This window comes from Galeopterus variegatus, unplaced genomic scaffold (genome assembly GCF_000696425.1).
Source record: "Galeopterus variegatus unplaced genomic scaffold, G_variegatus-3.0.2 Scaffold229, whole genome shotgun sequence".
NCBI lineage: Eukaryota > Metazoa > Chordata > Mammalia > Dermoptera > Cynocephalidae > Galeopterus > Galeopterus variegatus.
The window spans coordinates 313404-340158 of NW_007726340.1; the positions used below are offsets into that span (position 1 = coordinate 313404).

The window sequence follows — 26755 nt, forward strand, 5'->3', positions numbered from 1 at the left end:
CTTGCCGGAAAAAAAAAAAAAAAAAAAAAAAAAAAAAAAAAAAAAAAAAAAAAAAGGAACCCAATTTATGGTTGACCTTGGATTCACCGAGTAACAGCTAGTGGAACATTCTACTAACTGCTATTTATTCTTCCAATATTCTATTTTTAGTAAAATAGAGAAAAAGTCAACCAGAGAGCTAATACTTCATTTGATAGCATCTTCTGAACACCTAGACACTGTGCTATGTAAAATGTAGAAAAGAAACCCAGCATGCTTTTCTAAATGAATTTCTTTTAGTCATTCATTTGTTCAACAAACATAATTAAGCATCTAGCAGGATTCAGGCACACACCATGCCTTGGAGATATAGTGGGGAATAAGGCCCACACAATCCCCGCCCTTATAGCAAGAGCTTACATTCTAGGGGCAGGGGGAAAATGGGTTTTTTTGTTCGTTTGCTTGTTTGGTTGGCTGGCAGGTACTGGGATCCAAACTGTTGACCTTGGTGTTATAAGGCAGCACTCTAACCAACTGAGCTATCTGGCCAGACCTGAAAATGTTTTTAAAAAATAAATAGAATTATTATGGTTTGGGGTAAGTGCTATAAAGAACATATCTATAAAGATGGTACCATGCGAGAAAATAACAGGGAGGCCTTTTTCAGTTAGGGGGCTCAGAGGTCTCTCTGGAAGGTGACATTTAATTTGAGACCTGAGGGAACCAGCCATGGAAGAGCAGAGGACAGCCCATTCCCAGAAGCCAAAACAGCACAAGCAAAGGCCTGAGGCAACAAAGAACTTGTCACTACCAGGAACTGAGCAAAGGCCAGGGTGGCTGCAGCATGGTGGTGAGGGAGCTGGGGGCGAAGAACTTGAGACAAGATTGGAGACAAGGTCAGGGCTAGTACATGTAAGACCACTCAGTCTGTAGTCAAGAGTTTGGATTTTATTCTAAGTACAAATGAAGCCATTGGAGTTTTAAGGGTGTATGAGGGGCAGATAGGATCTGATTTAATTTTTAAAAGATCTCCCAATGAGATTTCATTTTTCATTTTTTAGATTGGCCAAGAGAGCAAAGTTTGATGACAAACATGCTGCAGAAGGTGAGGGAACAGGCCACCACATCGTTGCTGGTGGGTTTGTAAACAGTTCCACTTCTATAGAGGTCAATTTGGCAAAGATCCACCAATATAAAAAATGCACGTGCCCTCTGATCTACAATTCCCCCCTAGGAGTTTATCTTACAGATGGACTGATCCAGGTGCACAGGTGCAAAATAACCCCTGTTCAAGGATGCCCACTACAGCCTGTGTGTATTGGCATCCTGTTGGAAACAACCTCGATGTCCACCTACCTGGGACCGGAAAAATAAATCACACTGCCTCTGAGTGATTAAATAATCCAGCAGAGAGGAGGAACTGATGATTTGGGAGGAGAGGGGACACCAAAGGCAGGTGCTTAGAGGGTAGCTGCACAGACATGACAATCACACACAACGTTTACACACAAGACTCCTGGAAAGACACACATGCAACTTAGAAGCAGACATGGCCTCTGGAAGTGGATGCCGGGGTGGAAACCAGGAGTGAGAGGCCCTTCCCTGCAGGCCCTCAGCTCTACTTGAATGTTTGTGTGTGTTTAACGCATTGAGCGGGTACTAAAATTAGCCTCGTAAATAAGTAAATGACAAGAAAGCATATATTAGATGACAGGTAAACAGTGCAGATAAGACCTGATGAGGTGAAGAAGATCCAGGGTCCTCAGGGTTTCTGGGATGTGCCCAGGACTTAGGAACAACTGGCCCAGATACCTCAGCATTCCCTGGCAGCGTCTCTGCATGGGCTTTCTTCCCTCCTCCTTTCTGGGGACTGGCTTTACCAGCTTCTTGCATATTCATGAGGGGCCACCTGGCACCCAGCACCCCACTGGGAAAGGGTGATGGGATTTCTTCCTGCCCAGTCCCTGCAGGGGCAGGATGGGAGAATAACCCGAGGCCAAGGAGGGGAGTGGGGCATCTGCAGCAAGGCCGGGGAATGCCCACATCCACCCCCTCTCAAGCCCAGGCCTGGGCCTTCCGAAGGACAGGGACTCAGCTCCACCAAAGTCTCCAAATGTCCAAGGGATGACAAGTCAGAAGAGATTCATACACATGTTGGCCCTGGGGTATAGGACCTACCAAGGCAGAAATGTCTGCTAAGGGGCCGGCCTGTGGCTCACTCGGTAGAGTGCGGTGCTGATAACACCAAGGCCACGGGTTCGGATCCCATATAGGGATGGCCGGTTCGCTCACTGGCTGAGCGTGGTGCTGACAACACCAAGTCGAGGGTTAAGATCCCCTTACCGGTCATCTTTTAAAAAAAAAAAAAAAGAAATGTCTGCTAAGGGGCCGGCCTGTGGCTCACTCGGTAGAGTGCGGTGCTGATAACACCAAGGCCACGGGTTCGGATCCCATATAGGGATGGCCGGTTCGCTCACTGGCTGAGCGTGGTGCTGACAACACCAAGTCGAGGGTTAAGATCCCCTTACCGGTCATCTTTTAAAAAAAAAAAAAAAGAAATGTCTGCTAAGGGGCCGGCCTGTGGCTCACTCGGTAGAGTGCGGTGCTGATAACACCAAGGCCACGGGTTCGGATCCCATATAGGGATGGCCGGTTCGCTCACTGGCTGAGCGTGGTGCTGACAACACCAAGTCGAGGGTTAAGATCCCCTTACCGGTCATCTTTTAAAAAAAAAAAAAAAAAAAAAAAAAAAAAAAAGAAATGTCTGCTAAATGCTCAGAAATATTTTTAAGCAGCAAGGTTTGGAGCGTTTGGGGTTAACCCTTCATCTGAAAATTACTGAATAAAGATTACTTTCCATGTACCTACTATGTGCCAAGTCCTGTATTAGACACATAGTGCTCTCTAATTGATTTAATACTCACAACAACCATATGGGGTAAAAACTACTATTAATCCCATTTTACAGAATGGGCAAATGGGCACCCAAGGTCAGACAGCTGGTGGGTGGCAGCCCTGAGATTTGAACACAGGTTGAGTAAATCTCAGCTTTTAACTCTGTTTACCTGCACACACTATACCTCACTTAGTGTCTCACAGGCCAGCATGTGGTTTCCCCACAGAGCAGAGGGCGGGCTGGACAATCAGGACTTGAACCCTGGAAAGAATGCTGGTTGTGTTTAGATCCTCCTGTCTGGCATCCAGGGAAAATTTCTAAGACTACACTGCCTCCAGGGTTTGGCCCTGCTGCATAGACTTAAACGCAGGTAGCAACTCAGCACCTGACCCACCCCAGGCCATTCACCTAAGCTGCCCAGCCTGGCTGCCCCCCAGCCATGATATTGGTCTGAGAGTAGGTGTAGGCCCTAAGATGGACTGATCAGAAAAGAGCCACTGTTGGGGGGTGGACTTCTCACTCTCTGTGTCCTGCTAGATGTACAAAAGAAAGCCTTGGCCTTGACTGCAACCAGGAAGAGAATCAGCCTTGGGGAGATGCTGAAGGCAGCAGAGCCCAGAGGTGGAAGGAACCTGTGTCTCTGAAGCCCTGTTGATAAGACCCTCCTTGCAGCATCAACAGTCTTGGCACCAAATGCCCTTGTTGTTTGTGGCAGGTGCTCGGCTTACCTCTGACTTCAGCCGCAGCTGCGAGGATGCTCACTGACAACGTCCCCTCTCACCCCCCTTGCACCTGCCTCAGAGAGGTCTCTGAAGCCACAGAAGCCTATGCAGCCCAGAAGCCAGGCAGAAGGGAGTTAATCCCCTTGGGATGTCCCTCAGCTGTTGGGGGGATCAGTGCCCCAGGCTCCGGTCCTTAGGTGGTCACTTCTGGGAGGCATTCTAGATATTTCTGAGGCACAGGGAATGGAGCCCTCATCCCCTGCAGTAGTAACCTCAGTGACACACCTGCTTTTTGGTCCTTTTCCTCACTCGCTGCAGCTTCCTGAAGTCACCTCCCAAACAAACCACCTGTACCCAAGTCCCTGCCTCAACCTTGCCTCCAGTCACTTCGGATGAGCTTTTCTGCTACCTGCAGGCAAAGCATCCTTTCTAGCTGCACCATCCTGGGTTAACCCATTCGCAGGATCCCCGTCAAATGCATCCTCATGGTGGTGGGTTTCCTTCCTAAATGCCGACCTGCCCCGAACACGCCACAGCCAGAAGCCCTCCATGGCTCTCACTGCTTCTCTGGCTGTTCCTGACTGTCTGTGGCGAGGCCCCAGCTCACACCCTGCACCTCACATTCTTGACCTCTTCCTGGGACCCTGGTTCTGCAACAGTGCGGTGAAGGCAGGCATTCCCAAGTGCACCTCCAGGCCTCTGCTCACACCATTCCCTCTTCCTAGGAAGGCTTTTCCTTCTGCTGGATGGCAAAATTCTAATTATCTCTTAGTGAGTCTAAATCAAGTCACCTCTCATCCCCGACACGTGCAGGAAGGATTTCACCTACGACAGTCCTCCACTTGTTAGAATGTACTCCAGCCTGACATTAAACCAAGTGCTTTATGTTCATTACCTCACTAAATTCCTGTGAGAGCCTGGGCAAGTGAGTTATGGCCATCATCTCCACCTAACAGACGATGAAACCAAGGCGTCAGAAGCTCACACCTCTGTCAGGTTTAGATCCTCCTGTCTGGTGTGTGGGGCAAATTTCCAAGGTTACACTGCCTCTGGGGTTTGGCCCTGCTAGAAAGACTTAAGTAGAGGTGACAACTCAGCTCCTGACTCACCCCAGACCATTCATCTAAAACATCCTGGCATGCAGCTGGGTTGTGATCCCAGCCATCTGACTGACCCATAAGCAGAAAGGGAGCAGCCTATCGGATTGGTGGGCAGGCTGGAGAAGCAGACTAGGAGCTGTCTGTTAAGGTCACTGCCGGGTCACCTCTGACACAGGATCCAGCCCACTGGTGGGAGCCCACTGTGGGGTGTGCAATGGGGCATCCCCCTGCCCCCAGGTGACCAGTGTCCCTTGTCACACACATACACCCCAGTGTCATGGGGTGCCCTCCTACCACCCACGGACTTTGTTTTATTGCTCCTTGGGACACCGGCTTCTTTTCACCTTGGGTCTTATGTTGGTATATGTTGGTCACCCTTGTAGGGACCACATCTCGTCTGTCTCTGAACCCAGTGAGCACAGGACAAATGCCCCACATCCAAAGGTCTTTGCCTCAACAAATGTTTGTTAAATGAGCATGAGACTCAGGAAAGAAAGTGACTCCACTAAGGCGGAGATTGTAAACTGGTATCCACAGATGGATTTTGTTGGGTTAAATGTGGTATTTAAACATTATGAAATCCCTTGAGGAATAATCTGGATTTCTGGCTTTTCCAGGAAAAGGAGAAAATCTGGAACACTCAGCCTGCACTTCCCCTCTCTGCAGACCCCCACCTCAACCCCTTGTGCTTGGCTCCACCCTCTGTCTGAGTCCCTGCAGATATGTGTGACAGCCGACTGCCCCGCCCCACCCTGGCCACTCACATTCATCATGTTGCTGATCTGGTTGTTGCCCAGTGACAACACTTGCAGCTTGACAAGGGCATCCAGAGAGTCAATCTTGGAGATCCGGTTGTTGAACAAGCTCAGGTCCTCCAGGTTCACCAGCGTGTCCAGCCCCTCGATGGCCTCAATGTTGTTGAAGGACAGATCTGGGAAGAGAGAGGTCTGTGAGGGTCTGCTGCCTGGGTTAGGGGACGGGCTGTCCTCAACTAAAACCGTCAGGCTCTGTGAGCCAGCATCAAGGTGTGGGGCCAGGAACTGACTCCCTGTCTAACAGCTTCCTGTTTTCTAGAAGCCTGGTGTGGATTCTTTCTTGCAGTCTCAAGCGTTCACCACACTCTCCAGTTCTGCCAATCATCCTGCTGACTGGGGGCTGTGGGCAAATACTCATGTCGATGCTCTGTCATCGTTCTGAGATGGAGATGCTCATGAACAGGTCTGAAGCAGTGCACCTTGGGGATCAGGAGCAGGCAGCTGAGGAGTGTCTCCTTCCCTCACACATGGGGGCATTTTAACAAGACCACTTCCTGGCTGCTTGGCATTTATTAGGTGCTTGTGTGTACGTCCTCCCACTACAGCCCTTAGTGATAGTTTGGAATTCTCTCCCTGTTTGAGCAATTGGGAAGTGGAGGCTCAGAAAGGCTCAGTGATTTGTCCAAAGCCACATAGCTTACTGCGGTGGGGCCTGAGTGCATCGGGGCTTCTCCCTGAATGTGTGGCAGGTCAGGTCCTTCCAGCTACATCACAGATGACTCAGGCTCCCTCCCCAACCCCAACCCCACCCCCCACTGAGACCTCAGAATTCTCCACAGCCCAAGTTCTACATCTTTGGGAATAGAAGCACTTTTTCCCCACCACAGGTTTTTAGGGTTGGTTAGTGGTTTGGGCTGTAATTCTGTCCTGGAATACCACCCAGTGGTCCAAAGGCCAAAACTGGGAATTTTTCCTGAGCTTGGAAATATGACTATGATAATCACAAACAATCACATTTAAAAGGTGATTTGGGAGATTAGTTAACCAATCTTAATTGCTGACAGTTGAGACTAATGATAACTTACGGTCCCTTTCTCTACGCCAGACCCTTTAATTGCATTACCTTACTTGATCCGCATAGCATGGGCATCAACATCCCATTTTATAGATGAGGAAACCGAGATTCTCAGGGGCCTCATGGTAATATGCTCAAGGTGGTGCAGCACATAAAGCAACTGAGGTTCAGAGAGCTGACAGCACTTATGTACAGTCGGTGGCTGGCAGTGCTGGATTTGAGCTGGGGTCCACCCAGTGCCAAGCTTGTGCACTTCCCTTCCCACCATGCCAGCGGGTTCTGTTCTTAGCAGCCTGGCCCACTCCCTGGAACTAGTGGTGTGCTAGTAAATGTTTAACAACAGGGGCAGGGGAAGTCTGCATCTGTAGCACTTGCTGATTTCTGTGATGTAGACACTCCCACCATGGCCAATTTCAAGCTACCAGCATGGCATCCCTGGAAGCACAGTTGGGAAGAGAGGCACAAGCAGCTTTAAGAGCCCCAGCACCCCTTGGCCCTGTGGCAGCTGACTGCCATGGGTCAGCAGCAGGGCCTGTGCATGTAGGTGTGGGGGCTGTGCTGAACCGTCCAAGTGCCCTGCCTCCACCATCTGCCCTGGTACTGCAAGGACCCAGCTCTTCCTGCTGTGGTTGGGTCCCTGGGCAACTAGTGCTGTGGCTGGACAAAGGTGGGCTTCTGACTGTTTTCTGAGGGGGTAGTATGATACCAGAACTTCCCCTCTCTGCTTTTGCAGCCCCATCCCAGGGAGCGCCGGGCATCAGTCCACACTACCCTTAGAAGAGGGGATGGCCACTGCAAGGGGTCTGGGAACAAGCCACCTTCCTGTTTGTGTGCGCAGGGGCTCCGCTGGTGGGGAGACAAGCTTTTGTTCGGGAAGGAACCAAGACCATTATTCAAGTTTCTCTGGGTGAGCAGGCAAACAGGGGGCTCTCATGGGGAGCCGCGCACTTTCTTTATGTCTGAGAGAGAGCAGGGCCTAAAAACACGGCATTCAGACAGCCTGTGCATGGCAGACCTTCCCAAAGTGGGGGCTTGGCTCAGGGGATGGGCTGGCCCAGGCACCTTCAGGACTGTCAGACCACTGTCTTCATCTCTTACAGAGACAGATGACTCCTGGCAATGCAGATGGGCCACTGAGCCCGGGAATTAGTATTAGTGGTTGCTAGGGTGAGTGACCTGGGCCTGGGAGTCAGGAGACCTGGCTGTGGGTCTGTTTTTGCCATCTGCAGTGTGTAACTCCATCAAGCTGGTCAGCCTCTCTGAGTCTCACTTGCTACATCTGTGAAATGGCAGCATAACCCTGTCTATGGGGTTGCTGTGGGCTTGCAATCATCAACACAAACACAGTTGAGAGTTTTGCAAACTGAGACGTACACTGATGCCCCAGGTTGCCCTTGTTACTGGGAAGCAGCCTCACAGGATACAGGGAATGTGAGCTTTGGGGTGAGACAGGAGGGGTGGGAGTCTCAGCTCTGTTGCTTCTTGGTCATGTGGCTTTGGGTAGGTGCCTTGCCTCTCTGAGCCTTGGTTCATCTTCTATAGACTGGGATGACAGACGCCATCTCTTAGCACTGTTGTGGGGGCTATATAGGACAACATGTGTAAAGACCTTTCAGGCCTGTCCCCTTTTCCCTGTTGGGTGCCCACCTGCCACTCACCAGATGTGAGTGTGCTCCTAAGAGGTCAGCAGATGGACACAGTTCATCAAAACCCCCTGTGGCCTTACAGAGCCGGGCTGGGAGCCTGATGTCCCCATTTACTTATTGTGGCCTTGGTTTGTTCATGTCTGCAATGGCCATGGGCATGCTGTGTGGACTAAAAGATCTCAGCCCACACCTAGCATGTAGTTGAGTGCTCAATGCACACTAACTTCTGCAAGGATTATTTCTGGTTTATTTTATTTGTTTGGCAGCTCGCTAGTATGGGGATCAGAACCCATGACCTTGAGGTTATAAAGCTGCAGTCTAACCAACTGAGCTAACCAGCCAGCCCTACTTTTGGTTTAATCTGAGCCCCACCAGTCAATGGTTATCTGTCATCCTGAGTCTGGATTAAATGGGAGTCAACCCGTACTGGCCAGCCTTCCAAAAAAAAAAAAAAAAAAAAAAGGAGTCAATAGGTGCTCCTTTGTGCCCACTCAGACAGAGAAGTTGGGCAGGTGGGAGCAGAATATTCTGTCCTGGTGTGTCCAAGCACATCTTTGCTGTGCTTTGCCCCGCATAAGCCTCAGGCTTTTAAAAAATAGCAGCTTTCTTGCTCCCAGCAGACAGAACTTCTATCGCTGGACTAATGACGGGCTGGTAGCTGAGTGTCACATGTAATTATTGTCTCCTGGGGAGGCACTAACTGTGGCAGGACATCACCTTCGATTAGGATTGACACATACAGGAAAAAGCCCTTACCCAACCAAACCAGGTGTATGAGGTTCTCCAGGCCCTCGATCCTCTCAATGATGTTATTGTCCAGCTGCAGCTTCCTCAAGTTCTCAAACTGCCAGAGGTTGTCTATGCGGAGGATGTCTGAAATAATTGGAGGAGATTCCAGCCTTGGGTTAGGATTAGAGTTTTGTACCCGTGTATTTGGGACTGAGATGTAACTGTATAAAAGGCCCCATGACTACTCTGCCCGGTGGGGCACTGAGGAGCTGCCGCGTCCCTATAGTGAGCTGGGTGGGCGGGGATCAGTGCTGTCACCCAGGGCTGCAGGAGGGCCTAATAGGTCTACTGGGGGGAGGGGGGAAATTCAAGAGGGCCGGTGTGGGGGTGAGCTGGACCTGCCCAGGGCAGGAGACTCACTCATACTGCTTCTGGGGCCAGGCTGAGGGCTCCTTAGGAACCTGGTACACCTTATGGCATAGGGCACACAGAGGCTTTCCTTCCACAGTGTGACAAAAGAATCAAAGCAAGTGTCTCAGTTGGTGGGAGGGCCAAACAACTAGTTCAGCATTTTGGAGGGTAGTTTAGCAACATTTACTGAAATATTTAATGTCTGTGCCGTTTAACTTGTAATTTCTCTACTTGGAATCTGTCTCCAAAGACACACTTGTGTATGTGTCTGGAGAAATACCTACAGGCATGTGAGGGGCAGAAAACCTGGGGAGAACCCCAAATATCCATATACAGTGGATGGGATAAATTGTCTGTACAATAGAGAGGCAGGTTCCTGATATCACCGGAGCACCTGGACCCGATGCCCCTTGAAGCCCACCCACCCCAGCTACACAGCCAGCTCCTTCCCTCTGCTCCAAAAGCTTGGCAGAGTTTGGTTTCTGTCACTGGCAGCCAGAAGAGTCCTGAATGACACAGAAGTGTAAATAAATTTATATGTATATGTAAAATTCTAGAGACTAAACTTGCACCCCAGCTTTCCTAGAAGCCACATATAGCTGTTGTTTACATGCCCCTTTTTTCTGTGTTTGCTTTTGTAATGATTTCCAAAACTTATAAAATTCAAAACTGCTCATTAAAAGAACTGAAATAATAGAAGTAAAAGGGATTTTTTAAAAGAATGTGGTTAATAAACCACTCATTGGGGTGGCAATTTCAATATTCAGGCAGGGCCTACCTGTTAGGCTGTGGAAATCCGGGGGGTGCCTGAGGGAAGACAGGGTCTTGGTCGGGGGTGGACAGGGTTCTCTGACCAAACCCTGGGGCCCATTGCCCATCCCCTAGAGCTGGGCTACTCACTCTGCCTCTCCTGAGTGCCTGTTCTCCAGCTCCCTGTTCATGGCCAGATTTCCCAGAGTGATATTTGCTGTCAGGCCCACCTCTTATCCCTGGTCTGGCAGCGCCCAGTTCTGCCCCAGGTTTTGGCCACCTCCCATCCCTGGTCTGGATTTTCCAGGTGCATTCTCTGGCCCTCATCTTAGATGGGCAGCCCTTCAGCCCCACTTCGCCCTTGGCTGTTGCCAGCCACCCCCTGGGTGGCTCCTGTACACCTGGGTGCTCTGCCACACACACCTGCAGGGCTGGCTTTTTCCTAGGCATCAGCAGTTCATGTGGAAAAGCCAAAACAACACAACAAACCAGGATGTATTTGGCAGTGAACTCCAAATGAATTACCAGCATGACAGCACTGCAAAAAAAAATGTTCAGTCCAGACACTGAATCTGCCTCTGTGGCCACAACCTTCACCCAGTCCATTGTCATTGCTCCCTGGGCCACAGCAGTGGCTGTCTCAGTAGATCTCTGCTTTGACCCCTGTACCGCCAGTCTATCCTCCCACAGCCAGTGGTGTCCTGTGAAAACCTAAGCCCCATCTGGTACCACTTCTGCTCAGGATTCTCCCAAGGCTCCCAGCTCACTCTCTATAAAACCCAAACACCTTCCATTGGCCCCAAGGCCAACACCAGCTGACCCATGGCCTCTCTGACTGTCTCCACACTGGCGTCTGCAGCAGGCCTGATGAGGCTAGGTCCAGCCTGCCTCAGGGCCTTGCATTGCCTGTCCCCTCTGCCTCGCGTGCTTTTCTTCATGGATTTCCATGCAGTTCCCTCCCTCACCTTCTGTAAGCATTTGCTCAATTGTCACCTTGTCACCTCTGGCCACCTCAAAAATGCTGCACCCCACCCCAACTCCTTTTCTTCTCTCCTTGCTTTATTTTTCTCCATAGCACATATTATCTTTAGCATACAGTTTTATTTTCCTTCTTTATTTATTTGTTTCCCTGACTCAAATTTCAGCCCCATGAGAACAGGGCTTCTTGTCTTTTTTGCTGAATCCCTAGTGCCTAGAACAAACATGAACCTTGTGGGGGTAAGGAAAGTGGTCAGCTGCTAAAGCCCCTGCTGGGACGGCCATTTTGCACCCCTCTATCCTCTCTGGGCTGAGGGTACTGAGGCTTAGGGCCCTCCCTGCTCTGCGTGGTCAGCCCTGGAAGCCACACTTTGGGAAGCCTGTGGGCTTCGAGAGGCTGCAGCCAGGGTCATACCTGTCTTGCCCATGGCAGTGTCCCCAGGGTCTGACACAGGGCTGGGCTGAGGCAGGGTCTTAATAACTCCTTGTTATTGACTGGCCAGTCTAGGGCCCCCAAGATGGAGCAGGAACGTCAATCAGACCAGGTCACTCTGCTGTGGCCTTGCCTGCACAATACACGAGGGGTCTCAGGATGCCTGCCAGCCTTTCTCACTTCCTCTTGCACCCCCTCCTCCCCAACTCACTGTGCATGCCTCCTTGGCCTTCCTGTGTGAACCTGGCATTGTGCATAGGTTGCCTCACCTTGTCCTCCCAACCAGTGCTTGGGACAGGAACTGCAGTCATCCTGTTTCACAGATGGGGACACTGAGGCAGTAAGGATCTGCCTGTCTCAAGCCATACCTTCCCACTGGGATGTCCTGCCACTCCTGAGGTGCCTCCCTGCCTCATGGCCTTGTGCCTCTCCGGTTTCCAGCCCCTCTTTGGTCACCTCTCCCCTGAAACTGCTCCCCCAACCCTGTGCCACCTCCTCCCCCTTTTCCCCAAGCTTCCCACCCCCAGCTCCTGACTACATGGGACCTCCTATGTTCTCCCTGCCAGGGACCCCCACTCCAAGTATACCAATGTGGAGTCGTGTGATGGAAACAGCATGGTATCTGGGGTTCACTTATATTTGGAGTGGAACAATTTTATATTTTCTTCTGTCCTTATTCAGAATTATGAGTGTTGTGGAAACTTCGAATGATGATGACATTAACTATAAAGTTTTAAAAACATCTATACTGCTCCTCTGCCTTGGTGCACTCCAATGCTGATGTAGGTCCCTCGACTGCAGACTTTGTGTGGAATTCTGGGTCTAGAAGGTGGAGTAGAGAGAGCCAGGGCAGCCTGCCTTGTGTCCCCGCCCCACCCAGGCCTCCCCCACTGCAACTGGGATACGCACTCTGGAAGTCCAGCCGCAGGGACAGGACGTCTTTGAAGAGGATGCCCTCCTGCTTGGCCAGCTGCCCAGCCTCCTCCCGGGGGCCCTGCTCCCCTACAGCCAGCTTGAGCATGTCATCGTCCATCACTCTCGGCTCCATCGAGTCATGCAGGTGGTTCATCTTCCCCAGGCTTCCCTACAAAACACCGTGTTCCTCTTTCACAGCCTGTTTCTATTGTTTGTTTGAGGACAGGGTCTGGCTGAGTTCTCCTCTCAAGGTGGCGTGGAATGTCATGGCAGCCACCAACACTCTGAGGGCTGTGCCACTCCCACCCCTTGGCCCACTGCGCCTTGAGGTTAGTGCATTTGCACCAAGGCTGCTCCAGGGCTTCCTGCCACCATCTGGGCCCATCCATGGGGTTCATCCCTTGACCCCATGACCACAGCTCAAACCCTACGTGGACCCCCTAGACTAGCGTGCACACTGGTCTCCTTAGCTGGTGGATCTCAGCTCCTCTGAAGGCCGGGGCCCTGTGTCAGGCCTCTGACTTTCTGTGCCCATACTCATTCAGATGTCCTGGTGTCAGCCACTGACTCCCCTGGCAGCCCCGGCCAGGCATGCCAGCCTGCAGCTCCCCTCCCCTCCCCTCCAGGCAGTCAGTGTGTGTACTCCCCCCACCACATCGCAACTTGGCCCAGTGGGTAGGAGGCACTGGCCCAAGCTAGTCACTCATGTTCTCCCCCTGAGAAATGGGAGCTTGGGGCTGCAGGATGAATGCCTATCAGAGCTGGCCGCCTGGGCTGGGGAGGAACTAGGAAGCCGTGGGCTGGCCAGGCACATGGCTAAGCAGAGAGCCAAGAGGCGCGTGAGGCAGGTGGACAGAGAGAAATAGAGATGGGAAACTGGGTGATCCAGGGAAAAAAGACAAAGGACAGACTGACACAGACAGAAACTGCCTCTCCTTGCTGGCTTTCTAATCCCTAAATGCCCCTAAATCCAGGTCCTGTGGGAGTTTCTGTGTCTCTTTCCATAAGAGTGTCTTGATTTCTCACATTAAATCCTCTTTTACTTTAGCTAACTCTGGTAGGTTTATGTTGTTAATGGTCCAAAGGGATTTGGCTGAGATGCCACAGGCAAAGGGGGAGATCTGTGGATTTGGCCAGTCACACTGCAAGACTGACCCAGGACTGCTATTCCTGGCTGGACAGAGCCACAGCCCTGGGAAGCCTGGGCGCCCAATCTTGTTCTCATCAAGACCAACCTTCTTGGTGAGAACATCCAGAAGGATGGACCCTGAAGGCAGCTATACTCTCCTGTCAGTCTACTGGGATTCTGCCTCCTGAACCCTCTGGAAACTCAGTCCCATCTCTGCTTTGCACCCCCCTACTGCTCACCTTCCTGCTGGCCTCACCTGCTATCTTTGCCCACATGTCTCCCCAACATCCAGGCCTCCCTGAACCTCCTGTCCTCCCTGCCCTGCTGGTCCCTGGTGCTGGGCCGCCCTGTGTGCTGCCTTTCATTCCACTGAGCACTGCCAGAGAGAATCCTAATGTTGGGCTGATGATGGTGTCCACCACAGTTGGGCTGGACAATCCTGTCACCTGATCTTAGAGACTCCCCTCTAAGACTGCCCTCCTTCCTTCCTCTCCCACCATCCACTTGGGTGCAGATTGTAGAAATATGCATTCTCCATTCCTGGACTGTCCCTGATCAAATTCCCAATGCCTTTTTTTTTGGTGGCTGGTACAGGGTTTCAACCCTAGACCTTGGTGTTATTTTATTTATTTATTTTTTTTGTCTTTTTTCGTGACCGGCAACGGATCGCAACCCTCAGTGGGAGTGCCACCAGGCCAGCCCTAGACCTTGGTGTTATTTTATTTATTTATTTTTTTTGTCTTTTTTCGTGACCGGCAACGGATCGCAACCCTCAGTGGGAGTGCCACCAGGCCAGCCCTAGACCTTGGTGTTATTTTATTTATTTATTTTTTTTGTCTTTTTTCGTGACCGGCAACGGATCGCAACCCTCAGTGGGAGTGCCACCAGGCCAGCCCTAGACCTTGGTGTTATAAGCACCATGTTCTAATCAACTGAGATAACCAGCCAGTCCCCAATGCCTTTAACTCTCATGGGTCCTACCCTCTGCCTCTAGAGGAGGTACAGCCTCCAAACACCCCCCTACAACCCCCTCTCCACCTGGGCCTTCCATCCTCTAAGACCTTGGCCCTTTTCTTCCTACTCTTCTCCAACCTCTCCACAGTGGTTCCACCTTCTTAGTGTAATTGATTCAACCCCCAAAGACGTTTCCAGTCCTTGATCTCTCCCCAGCTCCCCACTCTCCTGAAATGGTTTTCCCTAAGCTTTCCCCTAACTTGCCACCAACCTGCCTTGGGGGAAATTTTAATGTGTTCTATTTGGCAGAAGTTATCTACAAAATGTTTGGGCTTTTTCAAAAAAGGTGCTTTACTTTGGTAAACGACTCAGTTCCCTCCCACTTCATCAATGCCTGGTACCTGTGACAGATCAGGCTTGTGTTCAGTCAAGCCCAGCACTTGCTGTGCAATGTGGAATCATTGTCACACACACTATTTGTTAAGCACACGGGCAGGATTTGGATCCTGACTGTACATCTTTTGGTAACTCACTTCACCTGTGTAAGCCTTCACTTTCCCATCTCTAAAAGGCAGGTAATTCCTCTCTTTTGTATTTGTGTAAGATCATGTGTTTAGTCCGCACATGTGTACTGAGTAACTACAACATACCGAGAATAAAACAGATCTCCTAACCTCTGTTTCAGACATGAGTCAAATAATCATACAAATATTTAATTACAAACCATGACAAGTTTGTAGGTGTAGGAAACCATGAAAGCCTACATTAGGGGCACCTGGCTTGGCCAGGGGAGTCGGGACTGAGATACGAAGGACAAGGAGAGAAGAAGGAAGAGGGACTGAATGGCAATGGTGCTGGGGTGGGAGAGAACTGACATGTTCTACTTTGGCTGAAGTGATGCAAGGTTGGAGAGGCCTGCAGGAGTTTTATTATTAGCTCAGAATAGCTGGGAAGCTCCTATGGCTTAATAAGGATAGTGACATGATCAGATTTCAATTTTTTTTTTCCTTTTTGTCTTTTTTTCATGACCGGCAACGGGATCGCAACCCTCGATGTCGTGCCTGCACCACGCTCAACCAGTGAGCGGACCGGTCTGTATATGGGATCCGAACCCTCGGCGGGAGCGCCGCCACGCTCCCAAGCGCCGCACTCTACCGAGTGCGCCACCGGGCCAGCCCAGATTTCAATTTTAATAAGCTGACTCTAGCTGCAGAACTGAGAACTGCAAGAGTAGTGAAGCGAGAGAAGACTGAGGTGGTGGTGTGGATTTGAGCTATCTCTAGGAACTTAATTTATATGTAGGACTAATCATCCCCTATTTCCAGATAAGAAGACAGAAGCTAGTTAGAAAGGTTAACTAACATGCCCAACTTTACACACTTAGCATATGGCAGATCCCATTTTCCTAATCATGACTCAACTGTACCCAGGGTACTAGGGACTATCATTGTTACAGCTCACAATGTTTCTCACAGCTGTTCTGTATCAGGGCCAAGGCCTAACCAATTCTTCCCTATGGATATTTTATCAGTAATTTACCCCTCAACTTGGGTCCCCATTGACTTGCCTGACGATAGTGTTGTTGGTGAAGACCAGAGGTAGGAGGTGTGGAAAACAGCAGAGAGTTTTACACAACGGTCAACAGAGTAGCCTCTTCATGGAGAAACAGATCCAGAATTTTCCTGGGAAACCACAAGCTGGGGTCAACTGGATCTGAAAAATATAATCCTTATTTGCCATGATTAATAGGAAGAAAACCAAACACTGAGTGCTTACTATGTACTCAGTGCACATGCGTTATTTAATTACATGTCAGCTCTGGAGGCCACTGAAGAAAGGAGTCCTGACGCCCTTATTTTCCAGAGAGGAAAAATGAGCCCTGGAGAGGGGAAAGAACTTGTCCAAAATCATACAATGACTTACTGATAGAGACAGACACGGAACCTGAGTCCTCATCTTCCCAGCCAAAGCACTTTATACAGCACCCAGATGAAATAATTTAGTGAGAATGAAGAGGTCGGAAATGATGGCTAAATTCTGGAAATAGTTATCCGTAGACCGGGTACCTCTCTTTCTATGAAAGGGACCAGGTCACTAGGCTGGGGGATAGAACCCCTTTAAAATTCCTTCTGGTCCTGCTCCCTGAGGAAATGCTCCCTTAGCATTCTTTCTCGTCCAGAGGCCTGTAAAGTCCAGGATTCAAGTGACTTGACTGTCTCAGCGCGACTGTAAAATGGCTGGCAGAGGACCTGTGTGTTCACTTTACAAATGAAAAGAGCCGGGCGGGACTCCTCCAAGAAAAAGGTCGCAGGACAGAGTGAAGTCGCGAGCTCTGTGCTCCTGCGAGTCCTCCCGAGCCTCAGCTCCTGGGTCTCACCTTCTCAAGCACCTGCTGCCTGGCTGGTTCCGCGCAGCAGACGCGTCGCCCAGTTGCTGGGGAACCGAGAACAGCCACTCGGTTGCTAAGCGGAAGTCTGGAGATAAACATCCTGGGTGAAAGGTGACAGACCACGTGACCACATCTCGGGTGGGGAAATACTCCTAACACCAACCAGCGGTAGAGAAAACAACGTTTCTCCAAATCTGCGCTTTCTGTGGGCGGGCATCTTTCCCTTCTCCACCCCCACTATTTGAGTGATTGACTCATCTTTTGTCCAATAACAGTAAGGACTCTCTAGATTGACCGATAGACAGATGAATCAAAACGCATAGCCTCTCGTCCGGGGCGGGCCAGGGGCGGTGTCGCTACGCCTGACGGGGCCTCCGGTGATCTAGCTCGCTCCTCTGCCAATCGAACGCCGCGGGGTGGGTGGGACTTCGCCGGGGGGTTGTGAAGGCCAATCGGAGAAGGGCTGTGCGGGCGTAACCCAATAGAGACGCGTCAAGGGGGCGGGGTCACGGCCCGGCGCTCCGCGTTCCTGAGGGTGGGGCGGGGGCAAGTGTCAGTCAGGTCCGGAGCGCTGCTGGGGCCCGCCGAGACCGCACCGGCAGGCAGGGGCCCGGGCCGCTGCGGTGCTGTCCTCCCAAGATGGAGTTCCTCCTGGGGAACCCGTTCAGCACCCCAGTGGGGCAGTGCCTCGGTAAGGCCGCGCGTGGGGCGGGCGGCTGGGTGGGCGACGGAGGCGGCTGACCGGGCTTGTGAGGGCCGCGGGCCTCAGCCGGGCGCCGGTGCCACCTCGCTCGAGGCCGGCCGTCCTGGTCGTCGGGCCGCTGCCACGCGCCTGTGCCGCCTCAGGGGCGCCAGTGCCATCCTGCGAGAGGCGCCCCTGTGGCCCAGCTTGGATTCGGAGGCGTTCCGCGGGCGTCCCTACTTCTCAGGGCCCAGCCCTTCCTGTCTCTCCTAGAGATGGTGCCAGCTGATGGTCTGCTTACCCCTCGCCTTGTCGGGAGACACCACCGCGTACACCTTTATCCAGCCCGTCGGTCTCGCTGCCACTTCCCCCAGGACTCAGTTCTCCCAGACCCTTCGTACGATGTCACCTCCTTCTCTCTCCACCCTTGTCCCTCCTCTTCAGTACCAGCAGCCCTCGCACTGGGCACCCTCCCAGAAAATGCCCCCTGCTCCAGGTCTCGCCAATTTGAGCTGCAGCTCAGCTAGGCTGTAGGAGGGACTGGGATTGGGGGAGGGGTTCTTCAAGGGTGATTATCTTGGCAGGGGGATTGGCATGCCTGCAGTGCCTCCCAGGAAAGAAGGAAAGAAGTGTCGTTTAATGATAAGAGCCTGGACTCCAGTAGTTGCTTTGCCAGTGACTTTCTCTATGACCTTGTGCCCTTTCTGGTTGAAGTTCCCCTGTAAAATGAGGTGCTTGGAGGTGAGATTCGTCAGGTCCCTTCAAGTTCTAAAGTTTTGGTATTCCTTATAGAAGTCTCTGCACATTGACTGCTGCTCCCCTGGCTATATTAAATTTGCCAGAGCTGAAATCTTTTGGTGGCAGTGTAGAGAAAGTGTACTTGGCAGTACCTGTTAATCCTATAGGGGGTCTTTGGGCACTTGGAAAAGTGCACTAGAGATGACCAGAATCCCAGATAAGGAAGGCCCAAAGCATAGGTGAAGTAACACTGAAGTGGCCACCATATGGGATTTCTTTAGTAAAAAAGCACCTTGCCTTTTCACCCAAGGCAGGAGCTGATGCCAAATGATCAGTCAAGAATGCTGATTAGTTTCTTTTAAAACGGGGTTCCTCCTCGTTGGTTGAAGGACTGGTAAAACTTCTTTTATGGGCAAGGACTTTTGGTGTTCTTATGGGCCTGACTGGTTTAGGCATTAGTGATTTGTTTATTTCCTGCTTGCTTATGAATTTCCAGCTTACTCTTCAGCCTTTAGTGGGGGTCCGTGAAATTATTGAGGCCTTTCCTATGGCTAAGTGGCATTTAGGAGCCTTTCTTTCCTTTCTGGTGTAGTATTTTTTGTAAGGGATAATGAATACTAGTTCCTGAAATAGTCTTTTCCCACTTTTACAATATGCTCTTTCACTGCAGCCATATTCCAAAAGCTCATTTCTCAGTTGGAGATTGAATTCCAGCCAGTTAATGGAGGAAGCCAGTAAACTTGTGAGGATTTTTTTCTTTTCTGTCCCCTTTATACTAGGAAGCTCTACACCTTTAAAATGCCAAGGTAGCTGATGAGGGGTAGAAATTAAAGGGGGTTTTTAAATACAAATATAAGGGATGTAGGGATATATAGTGAGTAGAAAGAGCATGGTACTTCTGTCATGAAGACCTGAGTTGAATTTTGGCTCTGCCCATTGCTTGGCTGTGTGACTCCAGAAAATTGTGTAACCCTTCTGAGCCTTACTTTGTCTATCTGCTGAGAGAGAGAGAGAGAAATTCATACTCAGAATGAATTTAAATGAGATGATGTTTGTAAAACACTTAACATAGTGCCTGGAACATAGCAGAGGCTTAGTAAATTGTAGCTATCACTATTAGTAACAGATTTTTCTATCCGGAGAGGGTAATGTAAGACAACTGGCTCATCTGTGACCTGTGAAATAAAATGCAATTCCAGGCCCCAGTGTCCACCATTACTTATAAAAGACACTTGACTAAAAAAATAGTGAAGGTTTTCCATTGCCAGGTAGCCAATGTGCAAGGCCTTGGTAATTTCAATTCAGTTGAGTTCAGATAAATGATTGGCAGACAGAATGAGGTTCTAATGTATAGTCTGTACTGTTGTGACAGAGCATAAGAGTGATTTTCATGACATTTAGTATTGTTGATATTCTTTTAAAAGTATGTGCCTGGGAGTTGGTGTGAGGGAGGGGAACACAGAAATAAAATAACAACAAAGCTAATGATTATAGCCACCCGTGGCTCACTCTGGAGAGTGTGGTGCTGATAACACCAAGGCCAAGGGTTTGGATCCCTATATAGGGATGGCCGGTTAGCTCACTTGGGAAAGTGTGGTGCTGACAACACCAAGTCAAGGGTTAAGATCCCCTTACCGGTCATCTTTAAAAACAAACAAAAATAAAACAAAAAAAACCCCAGCAGCTATAGCTTGTGCAACACAATTCTATAGCAATCATTTGCTCCATACAGCTGTTCTGTGAATAAGTTTTTATTGTCCTTCCTGCTTTAGAGATGAGGAAACTGAGGCTCAGAGGAGTGAAGTGACTGCCCAGCTGGTAACAGGGAAGCTGGGATGTCATACCGGTCCCTGTCCTCAAGGATTGTACAGTTTCAGGAGAGGAAACAGACGCATGAAACAATGATAAGTAGAGAAGATTGTCAGGGCTTTCGGAGTTCAAAAGAATTCAGAAGAGGCTGTGGTGGTGGGGACTAGCTTCTTTGAGTCTGAGGGCTGTTCATGAAGGATGGGTGGAAGTTCTGCAGGCAGAGAAGAGGATCTGCTGGGACTGGGGACAGCTAAATGAGGCAGGGAGTGGGGCATGGGCACATCTGCGAGCACCAGTCTGAGTGGAGCAGACATGGCTGTGGGGAATAGTTGCAAGTAGGATTTGGGTCACAGGATGAAACCCTGCTCTGGGGAGGCAACATCAATACAACTTTTAGTCTTTCTGGACCTCATTTCCCCACTCAAAAAATAATACCTTTCAACAGCTGCATGGGGCTCCAACCTAAATAATTCAGCCTGTTTAATTCAGTAGGCATTTATGAGTGCCTGGTGAGTGCCAGGCCTGTGCCAGGCTCTGAGGATACAAATATTAAAAAGCTTTTCTTAGGGAGCCTTCTGTAGAGGTAACACACTCACAAAAGGTGTCCTGGGTCTGAGTGGTTGGTGGAGTAATTACTACTCTGTCTCATGCCTGGGCTTCAGGTGGACGTTCTAACCTGGTGCTATTTAGTCAAACACTGAATCCACCTGTCTCAAGCTAGTGGCCAAGACCACGGTCTGACATAGCTATCTGTGCATTTCTTGCATCCATCTGGCCCTGCGTTCTGGAAGGTGGTTCTTGAGTAGAATGTGTGGTTCAGAGAGAGAGAGTGAGGCCAAGAAGTGTGGAGGAAGAAAAAGTACTTACTTTTATTTCTTGATTTTCTCTTCTGAAACAAATTTCAAAATGTTACTGTCTTGATCTTAACCTTCCACAACCAGTTGGAGTTAGATATTATATATCGAGAGTTCCCCCAGTTGGGTCTATGGTGCTCTGCAGGTGTTTGCAGTTTTCCTTGTGTTGGCTGGGAAAAGTTTTCAGATAATCCTTTTCCAAGAATAAAGTTTAGAAAGTTTAGATTCATTTAGATTCAAAGATCAGAGAGTAGTTAGTTAATTCTGACTAGAATGTTTGGGGAGGGGATCTATTATTTTCATAGTTTTGCTTTAATAAACATGTAAAAAGCAGATCTTCTTTTGCAAAGTTTATAGATTGAAGAGTGTTGGACATAAACTATTTCATAATGCCCTATGAATGCTAGGTGTTTAGCCTGGCCGTTTGTACCAAGAACAGTTACTCATCCCTCAGGTTGCTATGGCAGTTGGCAATTTGCAAGGCTGTTTTGCTTTAATTATTTTATTTAGTCTTCTCAACCTTGCGCGATACTCAGGAAGAGAACTGGGAGGAATTTATAATCATTAAGCACCTGCTATATGCAAACTCTGTACATGGAGTCTCATTTAATCCTCACAACATTTAATTATTTTGGTGTTATTGTCCCTGTATCACTTAAAAGGAAATCGAAGCTCTGACTAGTTAAGAGACTTGTACAAGGTCAATGCCAGAGTTAAGCCTACAGTCCACTCCTGATCTAAGTGCTTGTTATGCACTGCCAAGTTTGTTACTTCTTGCTGTCAGGTCTCATGACTCAGTCTCAATGGAATCACCTGGAGGATTTTTTAAAATGAAATACTGGGCCTTATTCTCAGAGTTTCTGATTCGGTAGGTCTGGGGTGGGGCCTAGCATTCCACATATCTAATAAGTGCCCTAGCAATGCTGGTGCTGGTCCACTTTGAGAATTGTTGCTCTAGATGAAAAGTTCTGCTTCCTTACTCTCTGCTTTATCTTTCTCTGAATATCATATGTGGGTTTTCTTGTGGACAGACTGTAAGTGTGATTATTTATCACTCATTCTTTCAGTTATTCTATATTGACTATGTATATATATCAAGCTAAGCATTTACCAGGATGTTCAGTCTAGTAAGGGAGCTAAGACAGGTACCTAAATCAGATAAGATAGAAAGTGATTGTGCAAAATTGGACAAATAAATGCAGTAAGGGAATGGAGGAGGGGAGGGGTCACCTCTAGTAGTAATAATAGTAGCTAAAGGTTTGTTTTTTTTAATTCTCAGTATTGTATTACTATGTGCCAGAAACTGAAGTAGTTACTCCAGAGTTGATGTCCTGTTATGCTGTGCTGCCCTCAGCAAGAGAGAGGTGAGAAAGAGCATTGTAGGAGGGAAGGAGGAACTCAGGAAGACTCTAAAGAGGTGGTGGTTGCTGAGCAGGGTTTTGATGAATGGGCAGGATTTGGTTCATGTGGAAATGGAAAGCAGGCTTGGAGGGCTGTCTTGGCAGAGACAACTTGAGCAAGTGCTGGATGTTAAGGAGTAGGTGGATGTGATGGGATTGGTTCTATTTACCTGACAAAGGGAAGTGGTAGGAGGCAAGACTGGAGAGGGAGGATAAGGCCTGATTGTGGAGGGCTTGCTTCACATGTAGCCAAGTAGTTTGAACTCTTTCCTTCGTGGCACTGGGAAGCCATGAAATATTTCTAGGGAGGAGAGTGGCATGGGTATCTTTACAGAGGCAGGGAGGTTTCCTCTTGGCAGTGACCAAAAGATCATTCTTCTCTTACCATCAAAGCCCCATCTGTGTCTTACAAGGAAGTCAGCAGCGAGCAATGCCACTTCGTCCAAGGTCAGGGGTGCAGACACTCCATGTGAGCTCCTATCAGAGATGGAATGTTCCATGAGGGCATCTGTTTCTATTTCTTCTTTCTCTTTCTTTTTAAAAAAATTATGGTGAGATATACATAACAAAATTTACCTTTTTTTTTTTTGTCCTTTTTGAGACCGGCCGCACCGCGCTCAGCTAGTGAGCGCTGTGAGCGCACCGGTCATCTCTATATAGGATCCGAACCCGTGGCGGGAGGCCGCACTTTCCCGAGTGCGCCACGGGCTCGGCCCAAAATTTACCATTTTAACTATATTTGAGTGTACAGTTTGGTGGCATTAAGCACATTCACATTGTTGTACAGCCATCACCAACCACCATCCATCTCCAGAACTCTTTCTGTCTTGTGAAACTAAACCATTTCTCCCTTACCCCTCCCACCAGCTCCTGGCACCCTCCATTCTACTTTCTGCCTCTATGAATTTGACTACTCTAGGAACCTCACATAAGTGGAATCATACAGTATTTATCCTTTTGTGACTGACTTTTTTCATTTGGCATAATGTCTTCAAGTTTCATTCATGTTGGAGCATGTTAAAATTTCCTTCCTGTTTAAGGCTGTGTATTAGTCCGTTTTGTGTTGCTGTAACAGTATACCTGAGACTGGGTAATTTATAAAGAACAGAGGTTTATTTGGCTTATGATTCTGGGACAGCTGCATCTGTCATGGACCTCAGGCTGCTTCTACTCATGGCGCAAAGCGGCAGGCAGCTGGAGGGTACAAGCAGATCACATAGTGAGAGGAAGCAAGAGAGAGAGAAGAGGTGCCAGGGTCTTTTTAAACAACCAGCTCTTGCGGGAACTAATAGAGCGAGAACTCACTCATTAATCCACCCACCTAGGGCGAGCATTAAAACATTTATGAGGGATCCTCCCCCATGGCTCAAACAGCTGCCAGCACTGCCACATTGGGGATCAGATTTCCACATGAGTTTTGGTGGGGACAACACATCCAAATTCCATCAGGCTGTATAATATTTTATTGCATGTATATACCACATTTTATCCATTCACCTGCTGATGGACACTTGGGTTGCTTCTATTTTTTGGCTTTGTTAATACTGCTGCTCTGAATATGGGTGTACAAATATCTGTTTGTGTTCCTGTTTTCAATTCTTTTAGATGCATACCCAGAAATGGAATTGCTGGATCATGTGGTAATTCAATTTTTAATTTTTTGAGGAACCATCACACTGTTTTTCATAGCTGCTACACCATTTTACATTTCTACCAGCAGTGCATGAGGGTTCCAGTTTTTCCACATCCTCTCCAGCACTTGTCATTTTCTGTTTTGTTTTGTTTGGTTCTTTATAGTAGCCATCCTAATGGGTATGAAGCGGTCTCATTGTGACTTTGATTTGCATTTCCCTGATGACTAATGATGTAGAGCATCTTTTCATGTGCTTATTGGCCATTTGTATATCTTTTTTGATGAAATGTCTATTCAAGTCCTTTGCCCGGTTTTTAATTGTTTTGTTTGTTGTTGTTGTTGTTATTCAATTTTAGAAGTTCTGTATTTTTTCTGGACATTAATCTCTTATCAGATATGTGATTTGCAAATATTTTCTCCCATTCCGTGCGTTGCCTTTTTACTCTGTTGATATTGTCTTTTGATACACAAAAGTTTTTAATTTTAAGCCCAATGTCTGTATTTTTTCTTCTGTTGCCTGTGCCTTTGGTATACAATGCCTTAAGGATAAGAAGGATGATTCTATTAGTACTAGTCAGCATGACTCCTCACCAGGTACTGGGTTAAGTACCTTACGTGCATCATTTCCTTCATTTCCCACAACATCTCTGTAAGGCAGGTACTCTCATTCATATTTTATAGACTAGGAAACTGAGGCTTAGAAGTGAAGTACTTTCCTCCAGGTGTGTGTTTTATAAATGGCAGAGCAGGGACTTGAACTCAGGTCTGTGGACTCCAGAGCCGGTGCTCTTAACCACTAAACTGGAGAGCTCAGTAATTATTTGTGGAATTAATAACTTCAATTACTTGGTGGCTGAAAATCTGGTAGTAGTTGTCTTAAATTCAGATCTGCCTTAGTATTATAAATTATTCACCCACTTTCAGTCCTTCTTGTATAATTCAGTGTATGTGTCTTCTTCATCCCAGCAAGTTTGCTGAGAATCTTGTCAAAGGTTATGTTTTTTTAAAACCTCATTGAGGTTCTTCTTAGTAAAGGAAGACTGTATATTTTACTTTTTCTTTGGATTTGTTTTAGAACTACAGTGTTGGGTGGAGGAAGAGAGAGAATTTAAACAGATGCTAAGTTGTCTAACTGACCAACTTGCTTTTAAGACATTACCAGCTGCTGTTTTAATCATTAATGAAGCACAAGCCTTGTAGTCTGGGAGTCACGTCAAAAATTCTGTTTCTGATTTTGGTTTAAAATTGAGTGTAATGGAGAGAGACTGATTCTTTCATCTCAGAGAATTGGGCTTTGAGAGCTGGGGACAAGAACAGGGCCCTGTAATAGGGCACTCTTGAGTTTTTTTGCTGCTTCTCAAAGGAGAAATCAAACAGAATTCTGGCACATCATTAGTCAAAATAGGAAATGAGGTCTGAGAGATTGTTTTGGGTTCAAAAGCTGAATTTGCTAGTGGCTTCCAGAGAGTGAGAATCCCTCATGTTAACCCTGGAAATTCTTAAACCAGCAATTCAGAGAATCACAGGATTCTAGCTAGAAGGGCCGTAGCAGCATTTGGTCCAACCCTCTTATTTTTACAGGTGGGGAAACAGGCTCGCAGAGGGTAAGTCTGTGCTGTTTTTACCGTAACAACACTTCTGACACCAAATGTTTTCATGACACCACCTGGTGTCCTACAGTTCAATTCAGTTGTGACACTAACTACCCAGAGTTGGTACAGACCCCACAGGCTCAGTCCCACAAGACTGCCTCTACTTCACATGCCAGCCGCAAGTTCCTGGTTACCACCTGTACTTCTGACCTACTGGCTATTAATTGGAGATTCTTATGATGTCTTCCTCATGTTTGAGAACATGCTAGAACTGCTCACAAAACTCAGGAAAACACTTTACTTACATTTACATTGTAAAGGATACAGCTCAGGAACAGCCGATGGAAGAGATGCATAGGACAAGGTATGAGGGAAGGGTCACAGAGCTTCCATGACCTTTCTGGTCCTGCTGCCCCCCTAGCACCTCATGTGTTCACCAGCCTGGAAGCTCTCTAAACCTTGTAGTTTAGGGATTTTAATGGAGGTTTTATTAAATGGGCGTGATTGATTAAATCATTGGCCATTGGTGATTCACTCAACTTCTAGCCCCTCTCCCCTTTCTGGAGATGGGGTGGGGGGCTAAAAGTTCCAACCCTCTAAACTTGCCTTGGTCTTTCTGGCAACCAGTCCTCATCCTGAGGCTATCTAAGGGCTCCCAACCACCAGCCATTTCATTAGTATATAAAAAAACACTCTTATCACTCTGGGAACTCTAAGAATCTTAGGAGCTGTGTACCAGGAACCAGGGACAAAGACCAAATGTATATTTCTTATTGAATCACAGTAGGAGACTTGCAGAGGTCCCACAGTGAGTCCCCCATGTCTTTCTACTTAGCTCCCAGCTTCCTGCCAGTCATTTGGATATTTGTTTGTGGGCAGGGAGGTTAAGCAAGGTAGAAGTAAATTTGCCATTTAATGGAGGAGCATTTCTTTACTCAGCCTCATGAAAGTAAATACTTTTTTATTGTTTGAAAGTTAATCTCCTGATTTAGACTGGGCTTGATGGGGGTTGCCATTTATCTCTAGGTTTGATGGTTTAAATGAAATTAGTTGATAGAATCACCTTGGTCTTCTGTTTTATCTGCTTTTTCTGGCACCAATCCAGAACAAAGAAATTAATCCCAGGCTAGGACCTGGGAAGGCTGGGATTGGTCACTGCTCTGCTGCTGATTTGCTATGTGACTTT

At 48.3% G+C, this 26755-nt stretch overlaps 2 protein-coding genes across 6 annotated transcripts in view; one reads left to right on the forward strand and one right to left on the reverse strand.

Moving 5' to 3' along the window:
- LRRC48 (leucine rich repeat containing 48) overlaps window positions 1-12543 on the reverse strand; it is a 33074-nt gene extending 20531 nt beyond the window's left edge. Inside the window, exons 1-3 of the mRNA XM_008566241.1 lie at window positions 12384-12543; window positions 8930-9046; window positions 5462-5628 (exon numbers count right to left, since the gene is read on the reverse strand). Of these exons, the coding sequence (XP_008564463.1) occupies window positions 5462-5628; window positions 8930-9046; window positions 12384-12543 (444 nt within the window). The remainder of the gene's footprint in view (window positions 1-5461; window positions 5629-8929; window positions 9047-12383) is intronic.
- Window positions 12544-17401: 4858 nt separating this feature from the next.
- Window positions 17402-26755, forward strand: part of TOM1L2 (target of myb1-like 2 (chicken)) — a 114727-nt gene continuing 105373 nt past the window's right edge. For all 5 annotated transcript variants that reach the window (XM_008566232.1, XM_008566233.1, XM_008566234.1 and 2 more), the window contains exon 1: window positions 17402-17552. In XM_008566232.1, coding sequence (XP_008564454.1) covers window positions 17501-17552 — 52 coding nt within the window. In that variant the 5' untranslated portion in view covers window positions 17402-17500. The remainder of the gene's footprint in view (window positions 17553-26755) is intronic.